The sequence below is a fragment of the Mesocricetus auratus genome, unplaced genomic scaffold, assembly GCF_017639785.1.
Source record: "Mesocricetus auratus isolate SY011 unplaced genomic scaffold, BCM_Maur_2.0 Super-Scaffold_100007, whole genome shotgun sequence".
In the NCBI taxonomy this organism is placed as follows: Eukaryota; Metazoa; Chordata; class Mammalia; order Rodentia; family Cricetidae; genus Mesocricetus; species Mesocricetus auratus.
The window spans coordinates 77,530,735-77,556,246 of record NW_024429191.1 but is presented as its reverse complement, the minus strand read 5'-3'; the positions used below and the strand labels follow the sequence as shown (position 1 = coordinate 77,556,246).

The 25,512-nt window shown below is 40.8% G+C and overlaps 3 protein-coding genes across 3 annotated transcripts; all 3 read right to left on the bottom strand.

The window, feature by feature from the left end:
- Nucleotides 1-380: 380 nt before the first annotated feature.
- Nucleotides 381-1,301, bottom strand: LOC121141219 (keratin-associated protein 9-1-like). The gene is made up of 3 exons (XM_040748061.1): nt 1,177-1,301; nt 877-1,065; nt 381-750 (listed from the first exon to the last, which is right to left on the bottom strand). Exons 1-3 carry the CDS (start codon nt 1,299-1,301, stop codon nt 381-383), a joined length of 684 nt encoding a protein of 227 aa, XP_040603995.1.
- Nucleotides 1,302-10,933: 9,632 nt separating this feature from the next.
- On the bottom strand, nt 10,934-11,539 carry LOC121141218 (keratin-associated protein 9-1-like). Its single transcript, XM_040748060.1, has one exon. The coding sequence runs from the start codon at nt 11,537-11,539 to the stop codon at nt 10,934-10,936; it is 606 nt and encodes a 201-aa protein (XP_040603994.1).
- A 10,529-nt stretch (nt 11,540-22,068) lies between these two features.
- LOC101826194 (keratin-associated protein 9-1-like) lies at nt 22,069-22,683 on the bottom strand. The gene has a single exon (XM_021230491.2). The coding sequence runs from the start codon at nt 22,681-22,683 to the stop codon at nt 22,069-22,071; it is 615 nt and encodes a 204-aa protein (XP_021086150.2).
- Nucleotides 22,684-25,512: the final 2,829 nt, after the last annotated feature.

Here is a 25,512-nt window from a genome sequence, read left to right as displayed (position 1 = left end):
AATAATAATCTAGAATTTATTAAGTTTCCATACAGTTTTGATAATTTTAATTAAAGTGTTTTTCTCAGTTGTTCAGAGAATGAGATAAAGATCTGGGCTCAGAAGGTTGTTGCAGGCTGGACTCCATACAGAGAGAAAAGGAGAGTGAGAGGGAATGGACTTGCATTCTGTCAAGGTGATTGAGGCTTCCAAGGGGGTGACAGCCTCAGAGTAAGATAGGAGCTTATGCTCACGTGGCAAGATTTGTGTGACACAAGTAGAGTTGTTTGGGCATTGTTCAGTTGGCAAGTTGATCAGAAGTAGTCCTGGCAGCAGCTGGTCTAACAGCAGCAGGGCTGGAATCACCAGCTGGTCACCTAAGTTGGTGTACAGGAGGGGGTCTAGCAGCAGGTGTTTTCACAGCAGGTTGGGCAGCAGCATGGCTGGCAGCAGCTGGACTCACAGCAGCTAGGTTGGCAGTAGGGTGTGTAGCAGCAGCTGGTCACACAGGTTGGCTTACAGCAAATGGTCCTACAGCAGGTGGTTTCATTGCAGCTGGGCTGACAGCAGGGCTGGCAGCAGCTGCTCACACATGTTGGCTTACAGCAGGTGGTCCTATAGCAGGTGGTTTCACAGCAGCTGGGCTGGCAACATGGCTGGCAGCAGCTGGTCACACAGGTTGGTTTACAGCAGGTGGTCCTGCAGCAGGTGGTTTCATTGCAGCTGGGATGGCAGCAGCTGCTCACACATGTTGGCTTACAGCAGGTGGTCCTGCAGCAGGTGGTTTCACAGCAACTGGGCTGGGAACATGGCTGGCAGCCGCTGCTCACACAGGTTGGCTTACAGCAGGTGGTCCTACAGCAGGTGGTTTCATAGCAGCTGGGTTGGCAGCAGGGCTGGCAGCAGCTGCTCACACAGGTTGGCTTACAGCAGGTGGTCCTACAGCAGGTAGTTACACAGCAGCTGGGCTGGCAGCAGGGTTGGCAGCAGCTGGTCACACATGTTGGCTTACAGCAGGTGGTCCTGCAGCAGGTGGTTTCACAGCAGCTGGGCTTGCAGCAGGGCTGGCAGCAGCTGCTTACACAGGTTGGCTTACAGCAAATGGTCCTACAGCAGGTGGTTTCATTGCAGCTGGGTTGACAGCAGGGCTGGCAGCAGCTGGTCACATATGTTGGCTTACACCAGGTTGTTTCACAGCAGCTTGGCTGGCAGCATGGCTGGCAGCAGCTGGTCACACAGGTTGGCTTACAGCAGGTGGTCCTGCAGCAGGTGGTCCTACAGCAAGTAGGCTGGCAGCAAGGGGAGCAGCAGGAGTTGGTCATGGTGTCAGGTGTGGTTGGAAGTTTCTCCTTGTTAACAGGTGAGTTTTCTACAATATGGTGAGTTCTTGTGTCCTGGACCTTTTATATGTCAGGCCTTTAAGGTTTGTACCAATCAGCAGGGCTCTTCCTTGTTGTTGTTTCCACCATTTTCCATATTCATTTTATGTTTCATAAGGAAGTGCTTCTCAATGCTATGCATCATTGGAAAGTTTACTCTGATTCTTCTTCCATAATCACTCATAGGAAGTCTTTCAATGAAGAGAAGGCTATGGCACTACCAGTATCTCTGTGTCCTTGGTCATTAGCTTGTCATGGGGTAGCCCTTGCTGTCTTTGGAGAGTGAGAGTATCTGTTTGTCTCCATTTTGTCTCTCCTTTGTAGGCAGACTTTTCATTGGGCTGCCAGCTCACAATAAATAACTTAGAAACTTATTAATCATGAAAGCTTGACCATAGCTGAAGCTTGATTCAAACTAGGTCTTATAGCGTTAATTATCCCATCTCTATTAATCTACCTACTGTCACATGTCTCATGGCTTTTACCTCTCCTCCCTCATGTCCTCCTTTCTCTATGCTGTTCTGGCGACACTGCCTTTCTTCTTTTCTGAGATATCTCAGTCCCCAGAAGTCCTTCCTAACCTCTTCCTGCCTGTTGCATACTTTGTTAAACCAACCACAGTGATACATCCTTATACAGTGTAAAGGAATATTGAGCAACAGTCCTCAGCTTACGAATTATCTGCACAATGGTGTTACATTCACAATGATGGATTGGTGATGCAGCACTACAGGTGAATTGCGGAAGTGGAAATGCATTAGAGTTAGTAGATATCAAAGTATGGGTGTGTGTGTCTATTGAATTCCCTTTTCCTGAAGTGTTCTCCAGGAAGATCATGTTGAGAGTTGTGCCATATAACAATTCAACCTAGACAAAACTTAGCACACTGCTGATGGATGGCAGATTCAGTGCTCATAGTTCAGTGCTCTTTCTCTGTCTTTTGTCTTTTCCCTTTCACCTGCCTGCCTGTCTTTCTGACTCACTATTTCATTTTGCCATCCCTTCTTTATTATCTTCCTTTGTTGCTTTTCTTTGTGTGCAGTGATGGGGTTTAGATAAGCTGAAATGCTTCCTAATGATGCAAATATATTTAGAATTGGTAAGGTCTACTGCACAATTAGAAACAGAATAAACAATATTATGATGGAAAGAATATGTCAAATTGAACGTGTCTGTGCTGTTATTAATCAGGTAAGAAATAAACATTTATCCATTTTTTAAAGTCACAGCTTCTCATTGTTTTTTAAGGAGAGGGTCTCACCCTATATCAGCTTACTTCACTTTTTAACCAATGATGCCACATTTGCCTTCTTTCCCTCTTTGCAAATAAAAACTATAATTGGCTTCTCCAGTTGGCTTATGATTGTGAATTCTCTTGTTGTAATGTTTTATTCTTTCTTCTTTGCATTGGTCAGTATTCTCCCCTTGAATGAATTTCACACAATCTGTGTTGGTTTTCCTTCTAGAAAAATGCAGCTTGTTTGCAGCTTTAGTAACTTAAAATTGATGATGTGATAAAAGCTTTATGTGCCACTTTTGGAAAGCAGAGATGAACATGTCTGCTGAGTGTGTAGTTCTGTGGGTGATTGTTGATAGAATTCCATTTTGAGATGTTGATTTCTTCGTATATCCCTAGCCACACATCATGTGTAGAATAAATTTTTTTTGGTTTTACGAGACAGGGTTTCTCTGTATTGTTTTGGAGGCTGTCGGTCCAGCCCGGCCTCGAACTCACAGAGATCCGCCTGCCTCTGCCTCCTGAGTGCTGGGATTAAAGGCGTGCGCCACCACCGCCCGACTAATTTTTACATATTAAATAAAATCATAATGGAATGTCCTGATATTATTTTAAACAAAAAAGAAAGGAAAGGAATCTCTGGTTTCAGAGCCCTCCACACCCTCTGAACACATTTATGACAATGTCATCTTCTAAATGGGTCAATGTGACAATTGTCTGACCTATAGTTGACTGCATTATTCTTAGACATATAATATTACTGCTACCGTATGTATTCTAATTAAAAATGTACTGCTTCTGAAATGTAAAAATGTGAACTTTATTAGCATATATTTATTTTACAAAATGTTATATTGGATTATACCATCTTCCTACCTGTGTATATAGCACACTGTTCACACTCACCCTGGATATAATGCCCTCTGTTACAGTCACTGCTGACTCACTCAGGTCTATTTTTCTCACCATTTGCATGCAAGTCAAGTTATTCCTGGAGGCTGAATGAATTCAATCCTTTATGTATTACACACTTTATCTATTCATTAAATCCATTGATGGGCTCTTCGACTGATTTTATAACCTGTTTAAAGTAATAGTCACTTGATGGCCATGGAGGCAGACATTTCTCCATTTTTATCAAGTGGTAATATAGCTGGATCATGTGGCAGTTTTATTTTTATCTTTTTGAGGAAACTCCAAACTGATTTCCATAGGGATTATGCCAATTAACATTCTCACCCGCACTGAAAAGAGTTCTTTTTTCTCCCTCTATACTAAGCATGTTTTGTTTGTTTCTTGATGGCACCTTTCTGACTGGGGTGAGATGGAATTTCATAGGTATTTTTTATTTGCATTTTCCCAATGACTACTTATATTATTTTTCTAATGAATTTATGGATATTTGCACTATTTTTGAGATATTCAGACTACTGGCCCTCATATGGATTCGGTTACTTTAATTTTGTTGTTAGTTTTTAAACTTAATGTATATTCTGCGTATGAGTCCTCTGGATGAGTAGCTGGGAATGGGTTGACTTCTGTTTTTCCCTTCTGTTGAATGTCTTTCACTCTGCTCATTGTTTCCTTATTTTGAAGAAGTTATTTAATTTGATGCAGTTGCATCTGTCATTTCTTGGTATTATCGTCTGATCTATTGAAGAGTTGTTGGCAATCTTATTGACTGTTTCCTTGTCCTAAATTGTTTTCTTCTAATTGCTTCAAATTTACAGGTTTTATATAAAGTTCTTTTATTTTAATAATAATAATAACTTTATTATTATTACTTAAGTCTTTCCTTCTTGTTTTTTAACAACAGATCGCATTATGCAGCTCTGACTGGCCTGGATTTCACGCTGTAGACCAGGCTGTCCTTAATGTCATAAAGATTGCCCACGTCCATCTCTTGGATGAGGGGATTAAAGGCTTGTCTCACTGTGCCTGGTTATAATTTCAGACATTTTTTATATAATACTCTGATCATATAATTTCTTCTTCTCTCTCTTGAATCTTCACCGAAACCTTTTTTCTTCCCCCAATCAATGTCACCCTCCAATATTCATTGTGTGTGTGTGTGTGTGTGTGTGTGTGTGTGTGTTTACATCACACTGAGTTTAATTAGGGTTGCTTGCATGAACATGGATAGGCAGTTAAGGTCAACATAACTCTGGTTACACTACTGAAGAAAATTACTCTTTCTCCCCCAGCAGCTATTAACTTCCAACAGTTCTTCAAGGAGGAGAGGGACCTCATGAAACACTCCCCCATCTATGATGGAATGTTAATGGATCCTATCTCTTCCAGAAAGCTGTGTTTCATAGCATTCCTCCCCATCCTCTGGTTCTTAGGTTCCTCCCATCCTGTCTTACAGGATGTTTACTGAGCATTGGAGGGATTATGCGGATATCCTGTTTAGGCCTGGGCATTCCACAACTGCTTGTTTTGAGTTCTCTATCCAGTCATGTTTCTCTGCCATAAACATCATGATCCACTGCAAACAGAAGGTCCTCTGACCAGCACTAATTCATGGGTAAAACTTAAATATTTAGAAGTCAGTTTGACACTCTGTCTATCAAAAACTACCAGTGTAGTTTCTGTTCTAGGGCCTATGAGCTCCGCAGCTATTAGCTTTGGACAAGTATTGTAGTTCCTATCGATCATGAATTTCTTCTTTTGAAAGGACATTCATCCAGTCAAAAAGTGCTTGGTTGTTACCATAATACTCATGCCCTCATCGCACCAATGACCACATCTTTCCTGACTAGTTGGTATTGCAGCTTGCAGGATTTGTAGCTGGATAAGACTATTGATGGTTTTTCTTCCCTGGCAGCTTACATCACCCTGCTGGTACCATGAAGCTAATTAGCTGGAAAGAAACATCCAGTTCAGTTCCAGCTTTTTTTCTCTATATCCTGTAACCAAATCTTATGAATTATTCAGAAGCAGGATCTTGCTGACTTGGTTTGGTTGCAATCAAAAGAAATGCTAATAGTATGTATTGTTTTGGAGACCTGTGGGCTTCTCATAGGGTGATATCACATACCTGGCACGAGGAGTTTTGTTTAATTGACTATAGCTTCTGGGAGCTACACTATCCATGCACGGTACTTCCATTCAGACCCTTCTTATTATATTTGTCACCTATCTTACAAAATAATAAGTCTTCACATAGCTTTTTAGCACACCATCAGTGTTGATTAATCTTCCCTCGACCCTGTCTTATACTCTATTCCCCCATTTTTATCTCCCCTTAAACATTTCCACTGCAAAAGTATACTTGTCTATTTTTATTGGCATGTGTTCTAATGTCCCTTGTCTTTTAAGTCCTTCCCTCATCATTGCCCCTATCTAACTTTCTAGCTGCATTCTAAGCTAAACCCACATATCTAAAAATTCAAAACTCAGATTCACATAGGAGAAAAGCCATGAGTTGAGGCCAGAATAGAGTCTGCTCCATTCTAAGTTGGCATTTGCCTAGAGTGAGAGACAGGGATCTAGAATCAGTCTCCTAAGTTAGGTATCTCAGTTTTTCGGTGCTACCTGTCGATGGGGCTGTGTTGTCCTCTACTATGTGTTACTAGTACCTATATGTGTGTGTTTGTGTTCATGTGTTTGTACACCAGGAGCTGGAGAACAATCTCAGGTGCCATTATCGCCTCCTCCATATAGACCACCCCCAAACAGCACAAGCTATTGTTAGTCCTCTTGGTTGGCCATCAGAAATCGAGACTAAGACCATATGGCTGAGGATATCACACACCATGGTCAAATGTTCTGAGGAGGCAATCTGGGGCTGAACTTGAAGCTTCCTCCGTGTAGTGAGATTTCAAAGTGCCAGAAGGAGCTATAGATGTCACTGGGGGTGGTGCTGATGGTGGTGTTGGTTATCAACCATCTTTCCCAAGTGTGAGCACCACAAACTACAAAACCAACCTGCCGGGAAAGATGCGCCCACAAGTGCAACAGTGAAATGAGTACTTAAGCAGTCATTTACATTAGAGGTATACTGCAGAGGAAAGACTCCATGCCTGGTATTGGAAACACACTCAACTACCCATGCCTGGGAGGAATTCACACTGTTGCTGTTTAGCTAGTGTGACATGCCATCAAACAGCCTTCTAAATAACTATGTTTGCACCTTAGACACAACCTTAATCAGAGAGGCCTCTCTGTAGTCATTGGTAGCGAAAGCACAGTCACATGGCTGCCCAAGATGGTGAAAACCCATAGTGACTGAGGGCCCCTCACTAAGGAAAACATTTATAAGACCCATTGTAAGTCTCAGAGAACAGTGAAAAAGAAGGGCAGGAAGACTGTGAGAGCTAGAAGACAGGGAGAAAGGCTGTAAAATGTTATTCTCTAAGTCCCAAGGCATCCATTGATTTTATAAACTCACAGAAGCTGCAATTAACTTTCACTAAGCCTGAACAAGGCTGGCCCTGTCGATAATCCATGATGAATGGGGGAGGGGCTCATGAGGCCCAATGCTATACTGCTGAACTATTGGCTATTGATACATTCTGAGAGAGGAAGGTTCATTATCTTCTGTTATGTGCCCAGTGCCACGCCCACCAGGCTCCAGTAGATAGCTCCAAACCCATGGTCACATGGACAGCCCTGCTTAAACTCTTTGGGCCATGCACCAAAATAAATAAACATGGGTATGGAAAAAAGATTTGTATGAAGGAGATGGGCAGATATGGGTTTCAGTGAAATAAGGGAATATAGGGGGTAAGAGTAATGAGTATGTGTTTTATACTTGTTTGAATCTGTGAGAGAACAAGATTAACTAATTAAATAATAATAATAAAATAATAATAAAATTGTTCAGTAAAAATGCCAGCACAGCTATTCTGTTAAGAGTCTGTGCCTAGATTCATAGCAGCACACTAAAGTTTTGCATTTGTTAATGTTTCTTCTGAGCACTTACAAGTTATAGCATTCTGCTTTCATATCTTTTCACTTGTTGAGGTTCTAATGTTAAAAAAAAAGGATGTTCCATCTAAACTCACTGAAGAGAAGCTGGAGAAGCTTATTAATTAAACATAGCCAAGAAGCTGGTGTTACCAGGTTATTACCAAATTCATAACCATATAAAGAGGCAAATTCCCTGTTGATTGGGAAGAAAACTAGCTACTCTACTGACAGAGACATTCAGTCTCACAAAGACATTATAAATGAAGCTCTGAGTTGCTGAAGAACATTCTTTGGGGGCTGGGGAAAATGTCTCAGTTGTTAAGAGCACTGGATGCTCTTGCCAGGAGCCCAGATTCAGTTCTCAGTGGCCATAAAGTGGCTCACAACTGTCTGTAACTCTACTTCCAAGATCAGATGCTCTCCTTTTGCCTCTGTGGGCTCTGCACTCATATGGTGCACATAACACCTGTAGGCAAATGTTCATATATTTATACATTCATAAATCTTTGATTTGTATGGCAGAGAAACCCATAACTGGCTCTAAACCATGTCACAAGTGGATAAAATAAAAGGCTTTTTATTTACTGACACCATATTGGGTCTTCTTATCCCTTTGGGAATCATTGAAAAAGCTGAGATACCACTGAACCATGGACTTCAGTGTTGGCCAGAGTACAGGAAGGGGAAGTGACAGGCCAAGCAGTTTTCATATAAACAAAGGATGAGAGGATCTCCTGTGGGTCAGGGGAGACAGAGGAGGATTTTAAATAATGAGTAAGAACATCTTCCTTGAACTCTTCAAGGTGGGAATCCAGTGCTGGTGGATTTCCTATTCCTTTAACTCGCCTATAATCTGGCTTTAGTCTGGGTTGAAAGCTGCCTGGCTGGTGATGATGCTGTTTGACAGGAATTCACTAGGGAGGTGTTTAAAGGGATGGTAATGAATCTTGGGGTGGACTTCAGGTCAGCATAGCGTCTTTTGGAGCTGAAACCCTTTTTACTGAGCTTCCTACTGTGTCCCGTTTCTTAAGAATAGCCAAGGTCCTGTATGTCTTCATGGCTGGCTAGAGAATTGTCATTTATGAAACCTGAACTCTGGGTTCCAGAAAAAGACATTTTCAGGATTTAAAATGGTAGCAAAATTTTAATTAAGTCACAAATCTCTATGAAAATTGCACATCCAGGTGCCTAAGACAGGAATCAAGAGTTCAGATTCCCTTTAATGGTTCAACTTAAAGCAGCACAGGTATCTAGTTATGCATCACCACATCTCTGTGAGTTCAAGGCCAGCATGGTTTACAGAGAAAGCTGCAGGACAACAAGGGCTCTATAGATTCTGGGGTGTTTTGTTGTTGTTTGTTTCTTTTTAAGGAGAATAATAGCACAAGTCATTCCAGAGCCATTTCATGTAAAGACAACTTGTGGAAAGGAGTAACTCAGAAATCAGAGGAGCAGACCCTAGTATAGTTGATGGGAGGGAATGCCCATTTCTCTAAAGATAACTACAAGGTGAAGCATAGAAGTTTAGAGTCTGGGGAGCTACACATAGCCAGTGATTTGCCCAGTGCAGCACAACAGAGGAACATAGTTCTTTCCTTGTCTCCTTTATTTTTCCCTGATGGCATGAGATATCACCAAGCACTGGCATATTATTTGAGGATATAACAATTGCAGTATTAGAATGTTGTCTACTTAGTATCAGCAAAAGAAGATATAAAAAGATTTTGACAAATCTGTGGAGAAATTGGGGCTTTTCAAGCTTTAAAAAGTTTAAAATTATTTATTGGATATATTTTATGTATATGAGTTTTGCCTATATGTATGTATGCACACCACATGTCCATGGATGTCAGAAGAGGGCATTGTATGCCTTGGAACAAGAATAACAGGTGGTTGTGAGCTGCTCTGTGGATGCTGAAACAGAACCCAGATGTTCCTCAAGAGTAGTGTGCTCTCTTAACCATGACACCATCTCTCTAGCACTGGAGACTGAGACGCTTACACAGCAGGAAGAATATGAAGAAGAATAGCAGTCATGTCAAACATCACAGACTCACCCCCAAAATAAATAATAATATTTTATTTTTCAGAAGCCGTATCTCAGAATATTTGCGCAAGTTAATTGAAATCAGAATCTTGTCTTAATTTTCAATCATGCCCATTTACCGAATGTAGTGAGGGAATCTTAAAGTCCCTTCAAGTATGTCATATACTCATGCACTTTGATGATATTTGCTCTTCCACAGCCGCTCCCCTGACTAGTCACTCTCTTTCTCACAAGCTATAGTGTTTGAAGTTTCTGTGTAAACTCTTGGGTTTACAAATGAGAGCACATGGCTGATAATTTGTCTTTTTGAGTTTGGTTTATTTCATTCTATGACAATTTCATATGCAGCTGTTTTCTAGCAAATGACATTGTTGTCATCAGAACCCTGAAAGGATATTGGCACTTTCATGTTTATTCCAATTCCATTAACAATTGAAAGATGTGGCTGAAATTTAGAAGTCCACTGACAAGTAAATGGATAAAGAAAATATGATATAAATTCCATCTTTATATATGATTCCACCAAATGATATTTATAAAGGTCAGACATCAAAGGAGAGAAAAAACTGTTGGTGTATGGGAGCTGAGGTTGGAGGAACTAGGAAGATGGTAATTATTAAGTATTAAACTTCAATTATGCTAGATGAAACCTTCCATGGATCTTCTGTTCAAAACCTTGATTAGTGTTAGTGATGCAGGGGTGCCATACTGAGCATTTAAAACAATCTATTATCCGGGCAATGGTGGTGCACGCCTTTAATCCCAGCACTCGGGAGGCAGAGGCAGGCAGATCTCTGTGAGTTCGAGGCTGGGCTGGACTGACAGCCTCCAAAACAATACAGAGAAACCCTGTCTTGTAAAAACCAAAAAAATCTATTGATTAAATGATTTATCAAAATGAAATATCAGACATCATGAAATGATGATAGCAAGAGTTTATTGAAATTGCTTGCCTACAGGGACACAGCTCATAACTGAGCAGAAAGAAGAAAATAGTACACAAAAATCTGGAGGTAACTTAGAAGAAAATACAGTTGAGAAGATAACTGGTGAAATCAAGTTTCATTTTGGGGGTAGTTTTTTTTTTAGTTATTTGATGAGTGGTACAAAGATCTTGGCTCAGAATTTAAGTTGATACAAGACATTCACATCAGTCCTCTATGATGGCACAAGATCCATAATCTCTGGAGATTAGGAGAGCGAGGATGAGGGATTCCATCCTTTCTGAAAGCATTTCCCACACCTAAATAAGAATTTGCATTTGTCAGGTTTCCTGGGGAGAACCTGAAGGTGTTCAGCAAAGGTTAAGTTGTGGGTTTCTGCAGCTAGGGCAGGTCAGCTCTCCACAGAGCATGGCTGTGCAGATGCTCCTTGCGTTCAGCAACAGCAGGACTGGCAGCAGGGTGTGCTGCAGCTGATGATCACACAGGCTGGTTTGAAAGAGGTGGTCTTGCAGCTGCTGGTTTCACAGCAAGTTGGTTGGCAGCACAGCTGGAAGAAGCATGGCTGGCAGCAGGTGGGCACACAGCAGCAGGGCTGGCAGCAGGGTGTGCTGCAACCAATGCTCACACAGTTTGATTTGCTAGTGGTAGTCTTGCAGCAGCTGGTTTCACAGCAAGGTGGTTGACAGCTGATTTTTAAGGAGCAGGGTTGGCAGCAGGTGGGCACATAGCAGCAGGGCTGGCAACAAGGTGTGCTGCAGCAGATGCTCACACCAGTTGGCTTGGAACTGCTGGTCTTGCAGCAGGTGCTTTCACAGCAGGTTGGTGGGTTGGAGGCCTCTGAGCAAGTGCTGACAGTTTTGTTGCTGCTGTTGCTGGACTGGCAGCAGGGTGTGCTGCAACTTGGAGGACAGCATGGCTGGTAGCAGATGGACTCAGGGCAGCCGGAATCAGGGCAGCAGGGTGGGCAGCAGGTGGTCCAGCAGTAGATGGTCTTGCAGCAGCCAGGCTGACAGCAAGGTGGGCAGCAGGAGAGAGTCATTGTATCAGGTATGGAGGCTGATACTGTGTTCACAGTTGAGTTTTCAACAGTGTAGCAAGATCTTCTAGTCAGGTCCTTTTATAGCATGGGCTTCCAATGTGTGGGCCAATCAGAAAGACTTGACCTCTTTGTTTATCATTTGCATATGTAATTCATGTTGATGAAGAAGGACATTCTCAGCTAATGCTCTGAATCATTTGAAAGCGTTCATTTCTTTATGGGAATAGCTTGCATGAAGTGTTTCCAATAACTCAAGGCTTCATGTATCAGCTTTGATGTAACTGTAACTTTGTTCTTACAACTTTTTTCTCTTTTCTGTACATAGAGTTATAAATGTCTCCGGGCATGAGTGTGCTGTATTTATAAAGATGAACTCAAAACCCAATTATTACTCTGTTTGCCCAAAAAGCCCAATTGCAAACTGTCCCAGGTAGGTGTCAATCTGTAAAAATTCCTGTCCCTGTGTATCTGGGGCACGTTAAAAGTGATTTGAGATAACATATCTGGAATAATGTTTTTCACAGCAGAGTAGAACCATAACTGATGGGAATAAAAAGAAACAGAACTTTAGGAATAGGCTGGCTCTAGTGGGTGACTGACTGTCCTCAGGTACTGTCTACTCCTGGGGACATGTGGGTGACCATCTGTCCTGAGTGAGTATATGCTCCTGGATACATGTGGGTATAGTTTCTGTCATAGGCCCAAAGAGCTCCAAAGCTAGGAGTATGGACAAGAATTGGAGTTCCTATCAAGCAGAAATTTCTTCTTTTGAAAGGACATTCACCCTGTCAAAAACTAGTTGGTTACTTCCATAATACTCATGCCACCATTGTAGCAATGATCACATCTTTCCTGACATGTTGTGATCGCAGCTTGCAAGATTTGCAGCTGGGTGAGACTATTCATGATATTTCTTCCATGGCAGCTTGAATCACCCTGCTGGTACCATGATGCTAACTAGCAGGAAGCTGACCCTGTTCAGCACTGAAATCTTTTCTCTAAGTCATATAACCAGATCGTATGATGTCTTCAGCTGTAGGGTGTATTAACAGGGTCCTGTTTTCGCAATCAAAAGAAATGCTAATACATTGCATTGTTTTAGAGACCTGTGGGCTTCTCATAGGATGGTATCACATACCTGATACTAGGATTTTTGTTTAGTTGTCTATAGCTTCTGGGAGCTGAACTATCCATGCAGGGTACTACCATTCAGAGCCTTCTCGTTATATTTGTAACCTACCTTACAAAATAGTAGGTCTCCAAATAACTTTTAACACACAATCTGTTTTGATTAAACCTGCCATTATCACTGTTCATTTCTCCATGCCCCCAATCCTGTCTCCCCTAAGACAATTCCACTATAATAGTCCACTTCTTGATTTTTATGTAGCATGCGTTCTACTGTCATCTGTCTTTTAAGGCCTTCCCACATTATAGTTCTTCATCTATTTCCTTGGTCTCTACAGGCATTCCAAGCTAAACCACAAATCTAACAATTAAAAACAAATTCCCGTAGGAGAAAAGAAGTGAGTTGAAGTCTGAATGGAGTTTTCTTCATTGAAAGTTGGCATTTGCCTAGCATGAGGGATAAGTAGTAAAATCGAGAGTGTAATCTTGTACAATTAGATATCTCAGTTTCTCAATGCAAACTGTTAAAGGGGCTCTGTTCTCCTCTGCTATTGATTGCCTGACTATTTTAATGCATATGTGTGTGCATGCATCTATATGTGTGTTGTGTATGTGTGTGTGCACCAGGCAGAGGAGGACAATCTCGGGTATTATTATCAGACATGCCATCGACCTGTTTTGAGACAGAGGTTCCCCAAGCAGTACAGACTCTCCTTAGTCCTCTTGCCTGGCCATCAGAAATAGAGAATAAGACCATATAGCTGAAGATAGCTTATTCCATGGTCAAAAGATACAGCGAAAGTCTATCTGGAACTGAGCTGGGTGCTTCGTCTCTATGCAGAGATTTCAAAGTGCCATAAGGAGCTATAGATGTTACTGGGATGCTGGTGGTGGTGGTGTTGGTTATCAACAGTCTTTCCTACCTGTGAATAAAACAAACTACAAAACCCACTTGTCTCACTGAAATGAGTATTTGTGCCCTTCATGTACTTAAGAAGCATACTTCAGAGTAAAGGCTCCATGCCTGGTATTGTAAACATATTCAACCACCCATGTCTGGGAAGGTCACAGGTGGGATGGAGAAACTTATACTTGCGGTGGTTTAAATTATTTGATATACTATCAAAATATCTCCTAAATAACTATGCATATACATATGTTTATACCAAAGCTTCTTTCTCAGCCTTAGTCAGACAAGCCTCTCTCCAGTCATTGGTAATGAATGGACAGTCGCATGACTGCCCTAGATGCTGATAATACAAAATGATTGATAGCCCAGCACTAAGGGAGGCATTTATATGACCACTTGTAAGGCTCAGAGAACACTGAAAAAGAAGGGCAGGAAATAATGTAAGAGGTAGAAGATAGGGAGAAAGACTATAAAATTTATTTGGTAGGTCCCAAGATTTTATAAATCACTCTGAGAAGCTGTAATTAATAATCAATAATCAATGATGGATGTAGGAGAGGCTCGTGAGACCCAAGGCTTTATTGCTGAACTATAGCTATTGATAAATTCTGGGAGAGGAATTGCCATTGTTTTAGTTATGTGTCCATTGTTGAGCCCACCAGGCTCCAGTGGCGAGTTCCAAATCCATGGTCACATGGACAGCCCTGGTTAAATTCTTAGAGTCATACACGGAAACAAATAAAAATGAGTATGGAAAAGAGATTCATATAAAAGGTTTAGGTAGACATTGGCTTTAGTGAAAACTGCCTGGCAGGAGATGACACTGTCAGGCAGGAATTCACTAGGAAGGTGTTAATGGGATGGTAATGAATCTTGGGGTGGAATTCAGGTCAGCATAGTGTCATTGAAAGTCTTTTTATTCGGCTTCCTACTATATCCTGTTTCCTAAGAATATCCAAGTTCCTGGATGTCTTCATGGTTGTCTAGAGAAATGTCATGTATGAAACTGAATTCTGAGTTCAAGTTAAAGGCATTTGCAGGGTTTGAACAAATTTTAAATGACAGAACATTTTGTACTAAGTCACAACTCTTGCTGTGAAAATGACAAAAGAAGTGCCCAAGTGGGAAATCTAGAGTTCAGAATTCCTTTGGAGGGTACAACTTAAAAGTAGTACAATAATCCTACTGTGAACCACAACATCTTTAATCGCAGTACTTGGGAGGCAGAGGCAGGCAGACCTCTGTAAGTTCAAGGCCACTGTGGTTTACAGACAGAAAGTTCCAGGACAGCCAGGACTATAAATATTATGTTTGTTGTTGTGTTTTTTTTAAAGAGAGTAATAGCACAAGTAGCTACAAAGCCATTTCATGCAAAGGCAACTTTTGAAAAGGCATAACTCAGTGATCAGGAGATCATGCACTGGTGAAGTTGATGGGAAGGAATGTTCGTTTTCTCAAGAGAACTGCAAGGTGAAGCATAGCAGTTTAGAGTCCAGCGAGATACATAGACTATGCCTTTCTAAGGGCAGTGTAGGAGAGTAACAGTGTTCCTTCCCTGTGTCCTTTATTTTGTCCTGAGGGCATGAGAAATTTACAAACACTGGCATATTATTTGAGTGTGTAAAAGTTGAAATGTTGTCTATCTGTATCAGAAAAAGAAGAGACCAAAAGCTATTGACAAGTGTGTGGAGAAATTATCATCCTTAAAACTTTAAAAATTAAAATGATTCATTTATTATTTTTGTGTATACACATGTTTTAACTACACGGAATGTCAGAAGAGGAGATTGGATGCCTTGGGACTAGAATAACATGTGGTTGTGAGCTGCTCTGTGGATGCTGGAAACTGAATGAGGTGCCACTCAAGATCATTTTGTGTTAACATGGAACCATTTCTCTATCCCCAGAGACTGGGACTCTCACACAGCAGGGGGAATATGAAGAAGAATAGCAGGTGTGCTGAAAATTACAAAGACTCCTCAAAAAAAACCCTGTGCTTTATGACTCAACAGCCATGTCTCAGGATATTTGCAAAAGTTAATTGTTATCAGAGTCTTTTATTATTATTTCACATTTTTATTTTTAATTGTTCCCATTTATCGAATGTAGTGTGGGAATCTTAAAGTCCCTTCAAGTATGCCAGATACTCATGTACTTTGATGATATTTGCTCTTCCACATCCCCTCCTCTGACTAGTCACTCTCTTTCTCACAACCTATAGCATTAGAAGTTTCTGTTAAAATCGTGGATTTACAAATGAGAGCACATGGTTGATAGTTTGTCTTTTGAGTTTGCTTTATTTCACTCACTAGGACATTCTCATATGCAGCTGTTTTCTAGCAAATCCAACTGTTGACATCAAAACCCTTAAGTGATATGGACACTCCCAGATTTATGCTAGTGCCATTAACAATTGATAAGGTGTGTCTAACAATTAGATGCCCATCACAAGTAAATAGATAAAGAAAATATGGCAAAAAAGTCATTGGTGTATGTGATGCCACCCAAATGTTGTTTATAAAAGTCAGTAACAAATCTCTAAGGGAAACTCAATAATAAGTTGATTTTAGAACTTTGTTCTTTTATCTGTACTTAGAGTTATAAATGTCTCTGGGCATGAGAGTGCTGTATTCACAATGATGGACTCAACACCTTGTTCTCTGTCTGTTTACCCCAAATAGCCTAATTCCTAACTGTCCCAGTAGGTGCTAATCTCTAAAAGTTCCTGTACCTTTGTATCAGAGCACATTAAAGATGGTTTGATACCAGGGTGTCTGGAACAATGTGTTTGATAGCAGAGTAAAACCAGAGATGATGAGAATAAATGAAACAGCACTTTAGAAATAAGCTAGCTTTCATTAAAAACCCAAAACAAAGAAATCCACAAAGGTTCGTTGGATGCAGGTTCCTAAATTTGAGGCCTGTTTTGAGTAAAAAATTTGATTAGAACTATATACCATGCATCTCTAAACAAGTGTGAATCTATACAAGATAATCAGGTGTGACAGTAAGTAAACATTTTCAGGACTGGAAGTTTTAACCCAAAAGTCACAGACTCACCATGTCTTATGCTCCTGAAGATACAGTACTGTGACAAAGTCTGGGGAAAATGGAAGGAAGAGGAAAAATCAGGGCAGGAATTCAGTTTATAGTGGGAGAGCAGGTGAGAAGCAGAGGATAAAAGGTCTTAGGAAATGATGACATAAATACTGGTAGATAAGTTTCAAGTTATATAAGAATGAGAACATTGTTTCTTAAAAGAATTGATTTTGCAAAATAGGTTTATATTGCCAATATAACCTGATTTTCTAATCTAAAATTTATTGTGAATATTTTATATCCTTTTTCCATTACTTTAAAAAACAAAATAAAGACTCTTACATTATAGCCTAAAAAAAAAGAAAGAAGCTGGCATCAATGGAGATGTGGGTGCTTCTATATCCTTACTGTCTGCTTCTGGGGACTGAAGTCTGTCCTGACTGAGTGTATGCTACTGGGGACATGTGGGTAGAGTTTGTGGCCTAGGACCTATGAGCCTCCCATTCATGGCTTTTGGAGAAGAATAGCCCTTTCTGTCAAACATGAATTTCTCCTTTTGAAAGGACATTCACCCGGTCAAAAACCAGTTGGTTACTTCCATAATATACATGCCACCATTGCACCAGTGTTCACACCTTTCCTGACATGCTGTTATTACAGCTTGCAAGGTTTACAGCTGGATGAAACTATTGATGATTTTTTTCTGGTATCTTGAATCACTCTGCTGGAACTGTGAAGCTAAGACTCGGTTCAGCACTGGCATCTTTTCTCTATGTCCTATAACCAGATCATGATGTCTTCAGCTGTAGGGTTTACTAACAGGGTCCTTTTTCACAATTAAAAGAATGATAATATTTTGCATTGCTTTGGAGACCTGTGGGCTTCTCATAGGATGGTATCACATACCTGATACTAGGATTTTTGTTTAGTTGTCTATAGCTTCTGGGAGCTGAACTATCCATGCAGGGTACTACCATTCAGAGTCTTCTCGTTATATTTGTCACCAACCTTACAAAATAGTAGGTCTCCAAATGGCTTTTAATACATCATCAGTTTTGATTAACCCTCCCCTCATCACTGTTCATTTCTCCATACCCACACTCCTATCTCTCCTTAGACATTTCCACTACAATAATCTGTTTCTCCATTTTACATATTATGTGTTCTACAATTTCCTGTCTTTTAAGGCCTTTCCACATGATTGTTCCCTGTCTATCTCCCTGGACTCTACAGGCATTCCATGCTAAAGTCACACATCTAAAAATTCAAAACAAATTCACTTGGGAACAAAGAAATGAGTTGAGGCTTCAGTGTTGTCTACTCCATTCTAAGTTGGCGATTGCCTAGCATGAGGCAATCTTGTACAATTAGATATCTCAGTTTGTCAGTGCCAACTGTTAAAATGGCTCTGTTCTCCTCTGTTATGGGTTTCCTGTATACTTTAATGCATATATCTATATGTGTGTGTTTGCGTATGTGTGTGTGCACCATTGATGAAAGGACAATCTCGGGTATTATTATCAGACATGCCGTTGACCTGTTTTGAGAGAGAGGTTCCCCCAAGCAGTATGAACTCTTGTTAGTCCTCTTGGCAGGCCATCAGAAACAGAGAATAAGACCATATAATTGAAGATAGCATATTCCATGGTCAAAAGCTATAGAGAAAGCCTATCTGGAACTGAGCTGGATGCTACATTTCTATGCTGAGATTTTAAAGTGCCATAAGGAGCTATAGATGTTACTGGGATGCTGGTCGTGCTGGTGTTGGTTATCAACAGTCTTTCCTACCTGTGAACAAGATAAACTACAAAACCCACTAGTCAGGCAAGATATGTCCACCAGTGTAGCCGTGTAATGAGTATTTGTGCCCTTCACTTATATTAGAAGCATACTACAGAGTAAAGGCTCCATGTCTGGTATTGTAAATCCATTTAACCAAAAATGTCTGGGAAGGTCACAGGTGGGATGGAGGAACTTACCCTTGCTGCTGTTTAAATTATTTGACATACTATCAAAATATCTTATAAATAACTATTTTTATACCTATGGACAAATGTTTCTTTCTCAGCATTAATTAGAGAAATATCTCCGCATCCATTGATAGTGAATGGACAGTCTCATGGCTGCCCAAGATGCTGATAACCCATAATGATTGATAGCCCAGGACTAAGGAAGGCATTTATAAGATTCCTCAGAAAAATGGGAATAAAGCTACCACAAGACCCAGCAACTCCACTCTTAGGCATATATCCAAAAGATGCCCATTCATACAAGGATGTCTGTTCCACTATGTTCATAGCATCATTATTTGCAATAGCCAGAACTTGGAAGCAACCTAGATGCCCCTCAACCAAAGAATGGATAGAGAAAATGTAGTATATTTACACAATGGAGTACTATTCAGCAGAAAAAATAATGGAATCCTGAGATTTGCAGACAAATGGATGACACTAGAAGAAACCATCCTGTGTGAGGTAACACAGTCACAAAAAGAGAAACATGGCATGTACTCTCTCATATATGGATTTTAGACATAATATGAGGAGTGCCAGCCTATAATCCCATGGCCAGAGAGCCTGGGAAACAGAACCTTCATTCAGTGGCTAATGGAAGAAGAGGCACACTCCCAAAGCTGAACTCAAGAAAGCCAGTAACAGAGAGGGAGGACTGATGACCAAAGGGATTAAGACTGGGCTGGCTTAACCCCCAGAAACAGCTGACCTGACAAAGGTTAACTTTTGAATCCCAGGTATCAGCCTGGGAATCGAGCATGGGACTGATCAAGACCCCCTGAATGTGGGTGTCAGTGAGGAGGCCTAGGTAATCTATAGAGCCTTGGGCATTAGATCAGTACTCATCCCGAGTATACACACGGACTATGGACTCCCATCCAACAATGTGAGATGCACTCTCACCCTGAACTCTTGGGGGGAGGGTCTAGGCCCTGCCCTGGATGAAATGACAGAATATGGACAACATCATGGAGGGCCTCACACTCCCTGGGGAAATAAGGGGATAATGGGGGGATGGGGGAGGGCACGGGAGGAGGGGAGGGAAAGGGAGAGGGAACTGGAATTGGCTTGTGAAACAACCTTGTTTCTAAATTTAAACTTAAAAAAATAAAAATAACTAAATAACTAAATAAAAAGATTCCCTGTAAGTCTCAGAGCCCATTGAAAAAGAAGGGCAGAAAAAATGTGACAGCTAGAAGATAGGGAGAAACTGTGTAATATTTATTCTGTAAGTTCCAAGGGAATCTTTGGTATTATAAACTTACCCAAAGAAGCAACAATTACTTTCACTAATTAATTATTGAGAAGACTGGACTTGCCAGTAATCAATGACAGATGGGGGGGTGTTTCATGAGACCCAATGGTTTATTGCTGGACTATTGGCTATTGATAAATTCTGGGAGAGGAATTGTCATTGTTTTTAGTTATGTGTCCACTGTTGACACCACCAGATGCCAGTGGTTAGTTCCAAAACCATAGTCACACGGAAAACCCTGGTTAAACACTTAGAGTCACACGCAAAAACAAATAAAAATGAGTATGGGAAAGAGATTTGTATGAAGTGGATAGGTACACATTAAGCAAGCGAATGTGAGGGGTAAGACTAATCAGTATGCATATTATAATGTTTCTAACTTCTGGAAAGCAAATTTAATTTATATTAATAGAAATAAATAAAAAATTGCTCACAAAGTTATAAAAGGTCACACAGCTATTCTGTTAAGGGTCTGCTTCTAGATTCACAGCAGCACACTAATGATTACATGTGTTAATGTTCCTTTTGAGCACTTACATGTCATAGCATTCTGCCTTTTGTCTCTTTTGCAGTGTTGTGATGTTGTCTGTCTAGTATCAGAAAAGAGAAGAGATGAAAGATGTTTACAAGTGTGTGCAGAAATTTAGCTTCTTAAAACTTTAAAGACTTAAATAATTTATTTATTATTTTATGTATATACATGATTTACTTGAATGCATGTATGTACACAACATGCCCAGGGATGTCAGAAGAAGACATTAGATGCCTTGGGACTATAATAACAGGTGGTTGTGAGCTGCTCTGTGCATGCTGGGAACTGAACCCAGATGCTGCTCAAGACCATTGTGTGCTCTTAACATGGAACCATCTTTGTAGCCCCAGAGACTGGGACACTCACACAGCAGGGGGAATATGAAGAAGACTAGCAGGTGTGCTGAACATTACAAAGACTCCAGAAAAATAAAAAATTGTACCTTATAACTCATCAGCCATGTCTCAGGATATTTGCTCAGGTTAATTGATATCAGAGTCTTATTATTTAAAACTTTTATTTTATTGTTCCCATTTATCGAATGTAGTGAGGGAATCTGAAAGTCCCTTCAAGTATATCATATACTCAAGTACTTTAATGATATTTGCTTTTCCACAGCCCCTCCTCTGACTAGTCACTCCCTTTCTTACTATCTATAGGATTTAAAATTTCCGTGTAAAATCGTGGGTTGACAAATGTGAGCACATGGTTGATAGTTTGTCTTTTGTGTTTGCTTAATTTCACTCCTAGGACAATCTCATTTTCAGCTGTATTCTAGCAAATGCCACTGTTGTCATCAGAACCCCTAAGTGATATGGACACTCCCAGATTTATGGTAATCCCAGTAACAACTGAGACGATGTGGTTGAAACTTAGATGCCCACTGACAAGCAAATGGATAAAGAAAATATGACAGAAAAGTCATTAGTATGTGATGTTTATGAAAGTCAATAAGAAATGGAGGGAACTGACTCTTGGTTTATGGGCACTGAGGTTGGAGGATCTAGGAAGATAGTGATAATTGGATATTCAATTTCAATTATTCCAAAGATAAACCTTCCATGGATCTATTGTTTAATACCATGCTTAGTGTCACTGACAATGTGCACCATGTTTAGTGTTTTAAATTCTATTGGTTATGTAAAGTTTTCATTAAGTGATTTATCAAAATAATATGAAAGACAATATGGAATGATGATAGCACAGATTTTATTAAATTCTTTGCTTCTGGGGCACAACTCATAAGTGACAGAAAGAAGAAAGTAGTACACAAAAGTCTGCAGGGAACTCAGAAGAAAATACAGTTTGAGAAGATAACTGGTGAAATCAAGTTTCCTTTTGGGGGTAGTGTTTTCTTACGTTATTTCATGAGAGATATGAAGATCTAGGCTCAGATCCTAATCTGATACCAGACCTTCACACCAGCCCCTCATGAAGATGGCACAAGATCCATAATCTCTGGGGATGAGGAGAGTGAGGGAGAGGGACTCCATCCTTTCTCACAGCATTTCACACACCTAAGTAAGAATTTGCATTTATCAGGTTTCCTGGGGAGAATCTGAAGGTGTTCAGCAAATGTTAGGTGTGGGTTTCTGCAGCTAGGGCAGGTCAGCTCTCCACAGAGCATGGCTGTGCAGATGCTCCTTGTGTTCATCAGCAGCAGGACTGGCAGCAGGGATTGCAGCAGCTGAGGGTCACATAGGCTGGTTTGAAAGAGGTGGTCTTGGAGCTGCTGGTTTCACAGCACGTTGGCTGGCAGCACAGCTGGAAGAAGCATGGCTGGCAGCAGGTGGGCACACAGCAGCAGGGCTGGCAGCAGGGTGTGCTGCAGCAGATGCTCACACAGTTTGACTTGGAACTGCTTGTCTTGCAGCAGCTGGTTTCACAGCAAGGGGGTTGACAGCTGATCTTTAAGGAGCAGGGTTGGCAGCATGGCTGGCAGCAGGTGGGCACACAGCAGCAGGGCTGGCAACAAGGTGTGTTGCAGCAGATGCTCATACCAGTTGGCTTGGAACTGCTGGTCTTGCAGCAGGTGCTTTCACAGCAGGTTGGTGGGTTGGAGGCCTCTGAGCAAGTGCTGACAGTTTTGTTGCTGCTGTTGCTGGACTGGCAGCAGGGTGTGCTGCAACTTGGAGGACAGCAAGGCTGGCAGCAGATGGACTCATGGCAGCTGGAATCAGGGCAGCAGGGTGGGCAGCACGTGGTCCAGCAGTAGATGGTCTTGCAGCAGCCAGGCTGACAGCAAGGTGGGCAGCAGGAGAGAGTCATTGTATCAGGTGTGGAGGCTGATAGTGAGTTCACAGGTGAGTTTTCAACAGTGTAGCAAGATCTTCTAGTCAGGGCCTTTTAAACCATGGGCCTCCAATGTGTGGGCCAATCAGAAAGACATTACCTCTTTGTTTACTATTTGCATATTTAGTGTATGTTGATGAAGAAGGAAATTCTCAGCTAATGCTCTGAATCATTTGTAAGCATTCATTTCTTATTTTGGCATAGCTTACTTGAACTCTTTCCATAACTCATCCCATCAGCTTTGATGTAAGTCTGATTGTCATCTTGTCTTTGGTCTTACTTGCTTCTATGGGAAACTCAATAATAAGTTTTTCTTACAACTTTGTTGTGTTATTTGTATTTAGAGTTATAAATATCTCTGGGCATGAGTGTACCATATCTACAATGATGGACTCAACACCTTGTTCCCTGTTGGTTTAAAAACCCTAATTTCAAACTGTTCCTGGCGGGTGCCAATCTCTGTCAAAATTCCTTCACCTTTGTATCAGAGCACATTAAAAATGGTTTGATGTCAGGGTGTCTGGAACAATGTGTTTGATAGCAGAGTAAAACCAGAGATGATGAGAATAAATGCAACTGCACCTTAGAAATAAGCTGGCATCAGCAGGGATGTGGGTGAACCTGTGTGCTTACTGTCTGCTTCTGAGGAGATGTGGGTGACCATCTGTCCTGATTGAGTATATGCTCCAGGGGACATGTAGGTGTAGTTTGTTCCTATGACCTATGAGATCCCAGTTATGGCCTTTGGACAAGAATTGCAGTTTCTATCAAGCACGAATTTCTTCATTTGAAAGGACATTCACCCGATTAAAAATTTTTGGTAACTACCAAAATAGTCATGAAACTATTGCACCAATGATTACATATTTCGTGACATGTTGATATTGCAGCCTTCTATATTGGGAGCTGGATAAGACTGTTGATGATTTTTCTTTCCTGGCAGCTTGAATCACCCTGCTGGCACACTGTAGCTAACTAGCAGGAAGCAAACACTCAGTTCAGCACTGGCGTCTTTTACCTCTAAGTCATGTAACCAGATCACATGCTGTCTTCACCTGTAGGGTCTTACTAACTGGGTCTGGTTTTTCAATCAGAAGAAATGCTAATAGTTTGCATTGTTTTGGAGACCTGTGGGCTTCTCAGAGGATACGTGGCACTAGGATTTTAGTTTAGTTTTCTATAGCTTCTGGGAGCTGAACTATCCATGCAGGGTACTACGTTCAGAGCCTCCTTATTACATTTGTCACCTACCTTACAAAATAATAGGTCTCCAAAATGCTTTTAGCACATTATCAGTTTTGATCATCATCACTGTTCATTTCTCCATGCTCCTACTCCAATCTCCCCTAAGACAATTCCACCATAATAGTCTACCTCTGGATTTTTACATAGCATGTTTTCTACCGTGCCCTGTCTTTTAAGGACCTTCTACATCATTGTTCCTTCTCTATTGCTCTGATTTCTACAGTCATTCCCATCTAAAGCCACAAATCTAAGAATTAAAAACAAATTCACTTAGAAGAAAAGAAATTATTTGAGGCCTGAATGGAGTCTGCTTCATTCTAAGTTGGCATCTGCCTAGCATGAGGGTTAATTATGTAGTATAATCTTGTGCAGGGTGGTGCAATTAGATATCTCAGTTTCTCAGTGCCAAATGTAAAAGGGGCTCTGTTCTCCTCTGCTATCTGTTACCTGTATATTTTAATGCACACGTGCATGCATACGTCAATGTGTGTGTGTTTGTGTCTGTGTGTGCACCAGAGGTTGAAGGACAATCTTGTGTATCTGTATCAGACATGTAATCGACCTCTTTTTTTGTGATTTTGTTTTTTGAGACAAGATTTCTTGTGCTTTGGAGGCTGTCCTGGAACTCACTCTGTAGACCAGGCTGGTCTCGAACTCACAGAGATCCACCTGCCTCTGCCTCCTGCTGGGATTAAAGGGGTGTGACACCACCACTTGGCCATCGACCTTTTTTGAGGCAGAGTTTCCCCCAATAAGCACAAACTCTTGTTAGCACTTTTGGATGGCCATCAGACACAGAATAAGACCATATCGCTGAAGAAAGCTCACACCATGGTCAAAAACTATAGAAAAATCTATCTGGAGCTGAGCTAGAAACTTTGTCTCTATGCTGAGATTTTGAAATGCCATAATGTTACTGGGGTGCTGGTGGTGGCAGTGTTGGTTATCAACAGCCTTTCTTACCTGTGAACAAAACAAACTAGAAAACCCATTTGTCAGGCAAGATTTCTCCATCCGTGTAGCACTGAAATTTGTATTTGTATCTTTTATTTAGTTTAGATACATACTACAGAGTAAAGTCTCCATGCCAGGTGTATTAAATACATTCAACCAAGCATGTCTGGGAAGGTCACAGTAGGATGGAGGAACTTACACTTGATGTTGTTTAAATTATTTAAATACTCTCAAAACATCTCTTAATTAACTATGTATGTGTCTATGTTTATACCAAAGCTTCTCTCTCAGCCTTCATCAGACAAGCCTCTCTCCAGCCATTAGAATTGAATGCACAGTCCTTTGACTGCCCAAATGCTGATAATACATAATGATCGATAAGCCCAGCACTAAGGGAGGCATTTATACAACCAATTGTAAGGTTCAGAGCACATTGAAAAATAAGGGCAGGAATAAATGTAAGAGCTAGAAGATAGGGAGAAATACTATAAAACTTACTGTGTAAGTCCCAAGATATCCATTGTTTTATAAATCACTCAGAGAAGCTATAATTAATAATGAATAATCAATGATGGATGTAGGAGAGGCTCATGATACCCAAGGCTT

Bases quoted from the DNA above. Each gene is read 5' to 3' on its own strand.
- LOC121141219 (XM_040748061.1), bottom strand. From the start codon at position 1,301: ATGACCAACTCCTGCTGCTCCCCTTGCTGCCAGCCTACTTGCTGTAGG. The intron at 1,066-1,176 runs CTGTGAAACAAC...CTGTAAGCCAAC, and splicing joins CCATGCTGCCAGCCAAGCTG to CTGTGTAAGCAGCTGCTGCC. The intron at 751-876 runs GCCCTGCTGCCA...CACCTGCTGCAG, and splicing joins TGTGTGAGCAGCTGCTGCCA to GACCACCTGCTGTAAGCCAA.
- LOC121141218 (XM_040748060.1), bottom strand. From the start codon at position 11,539: ATGACTCTCTCCTGCTGCCCACCTTGCTGTCAGCCTGGCTGCTGCAAG.
- LOC101826194 (XM_021230491.2), bottom strand. From the start codon at position 22,683: ATGACTCTCTCCTGCTGCCCACCTTGCTGTCAGCCTGGCTGCTGCAAG.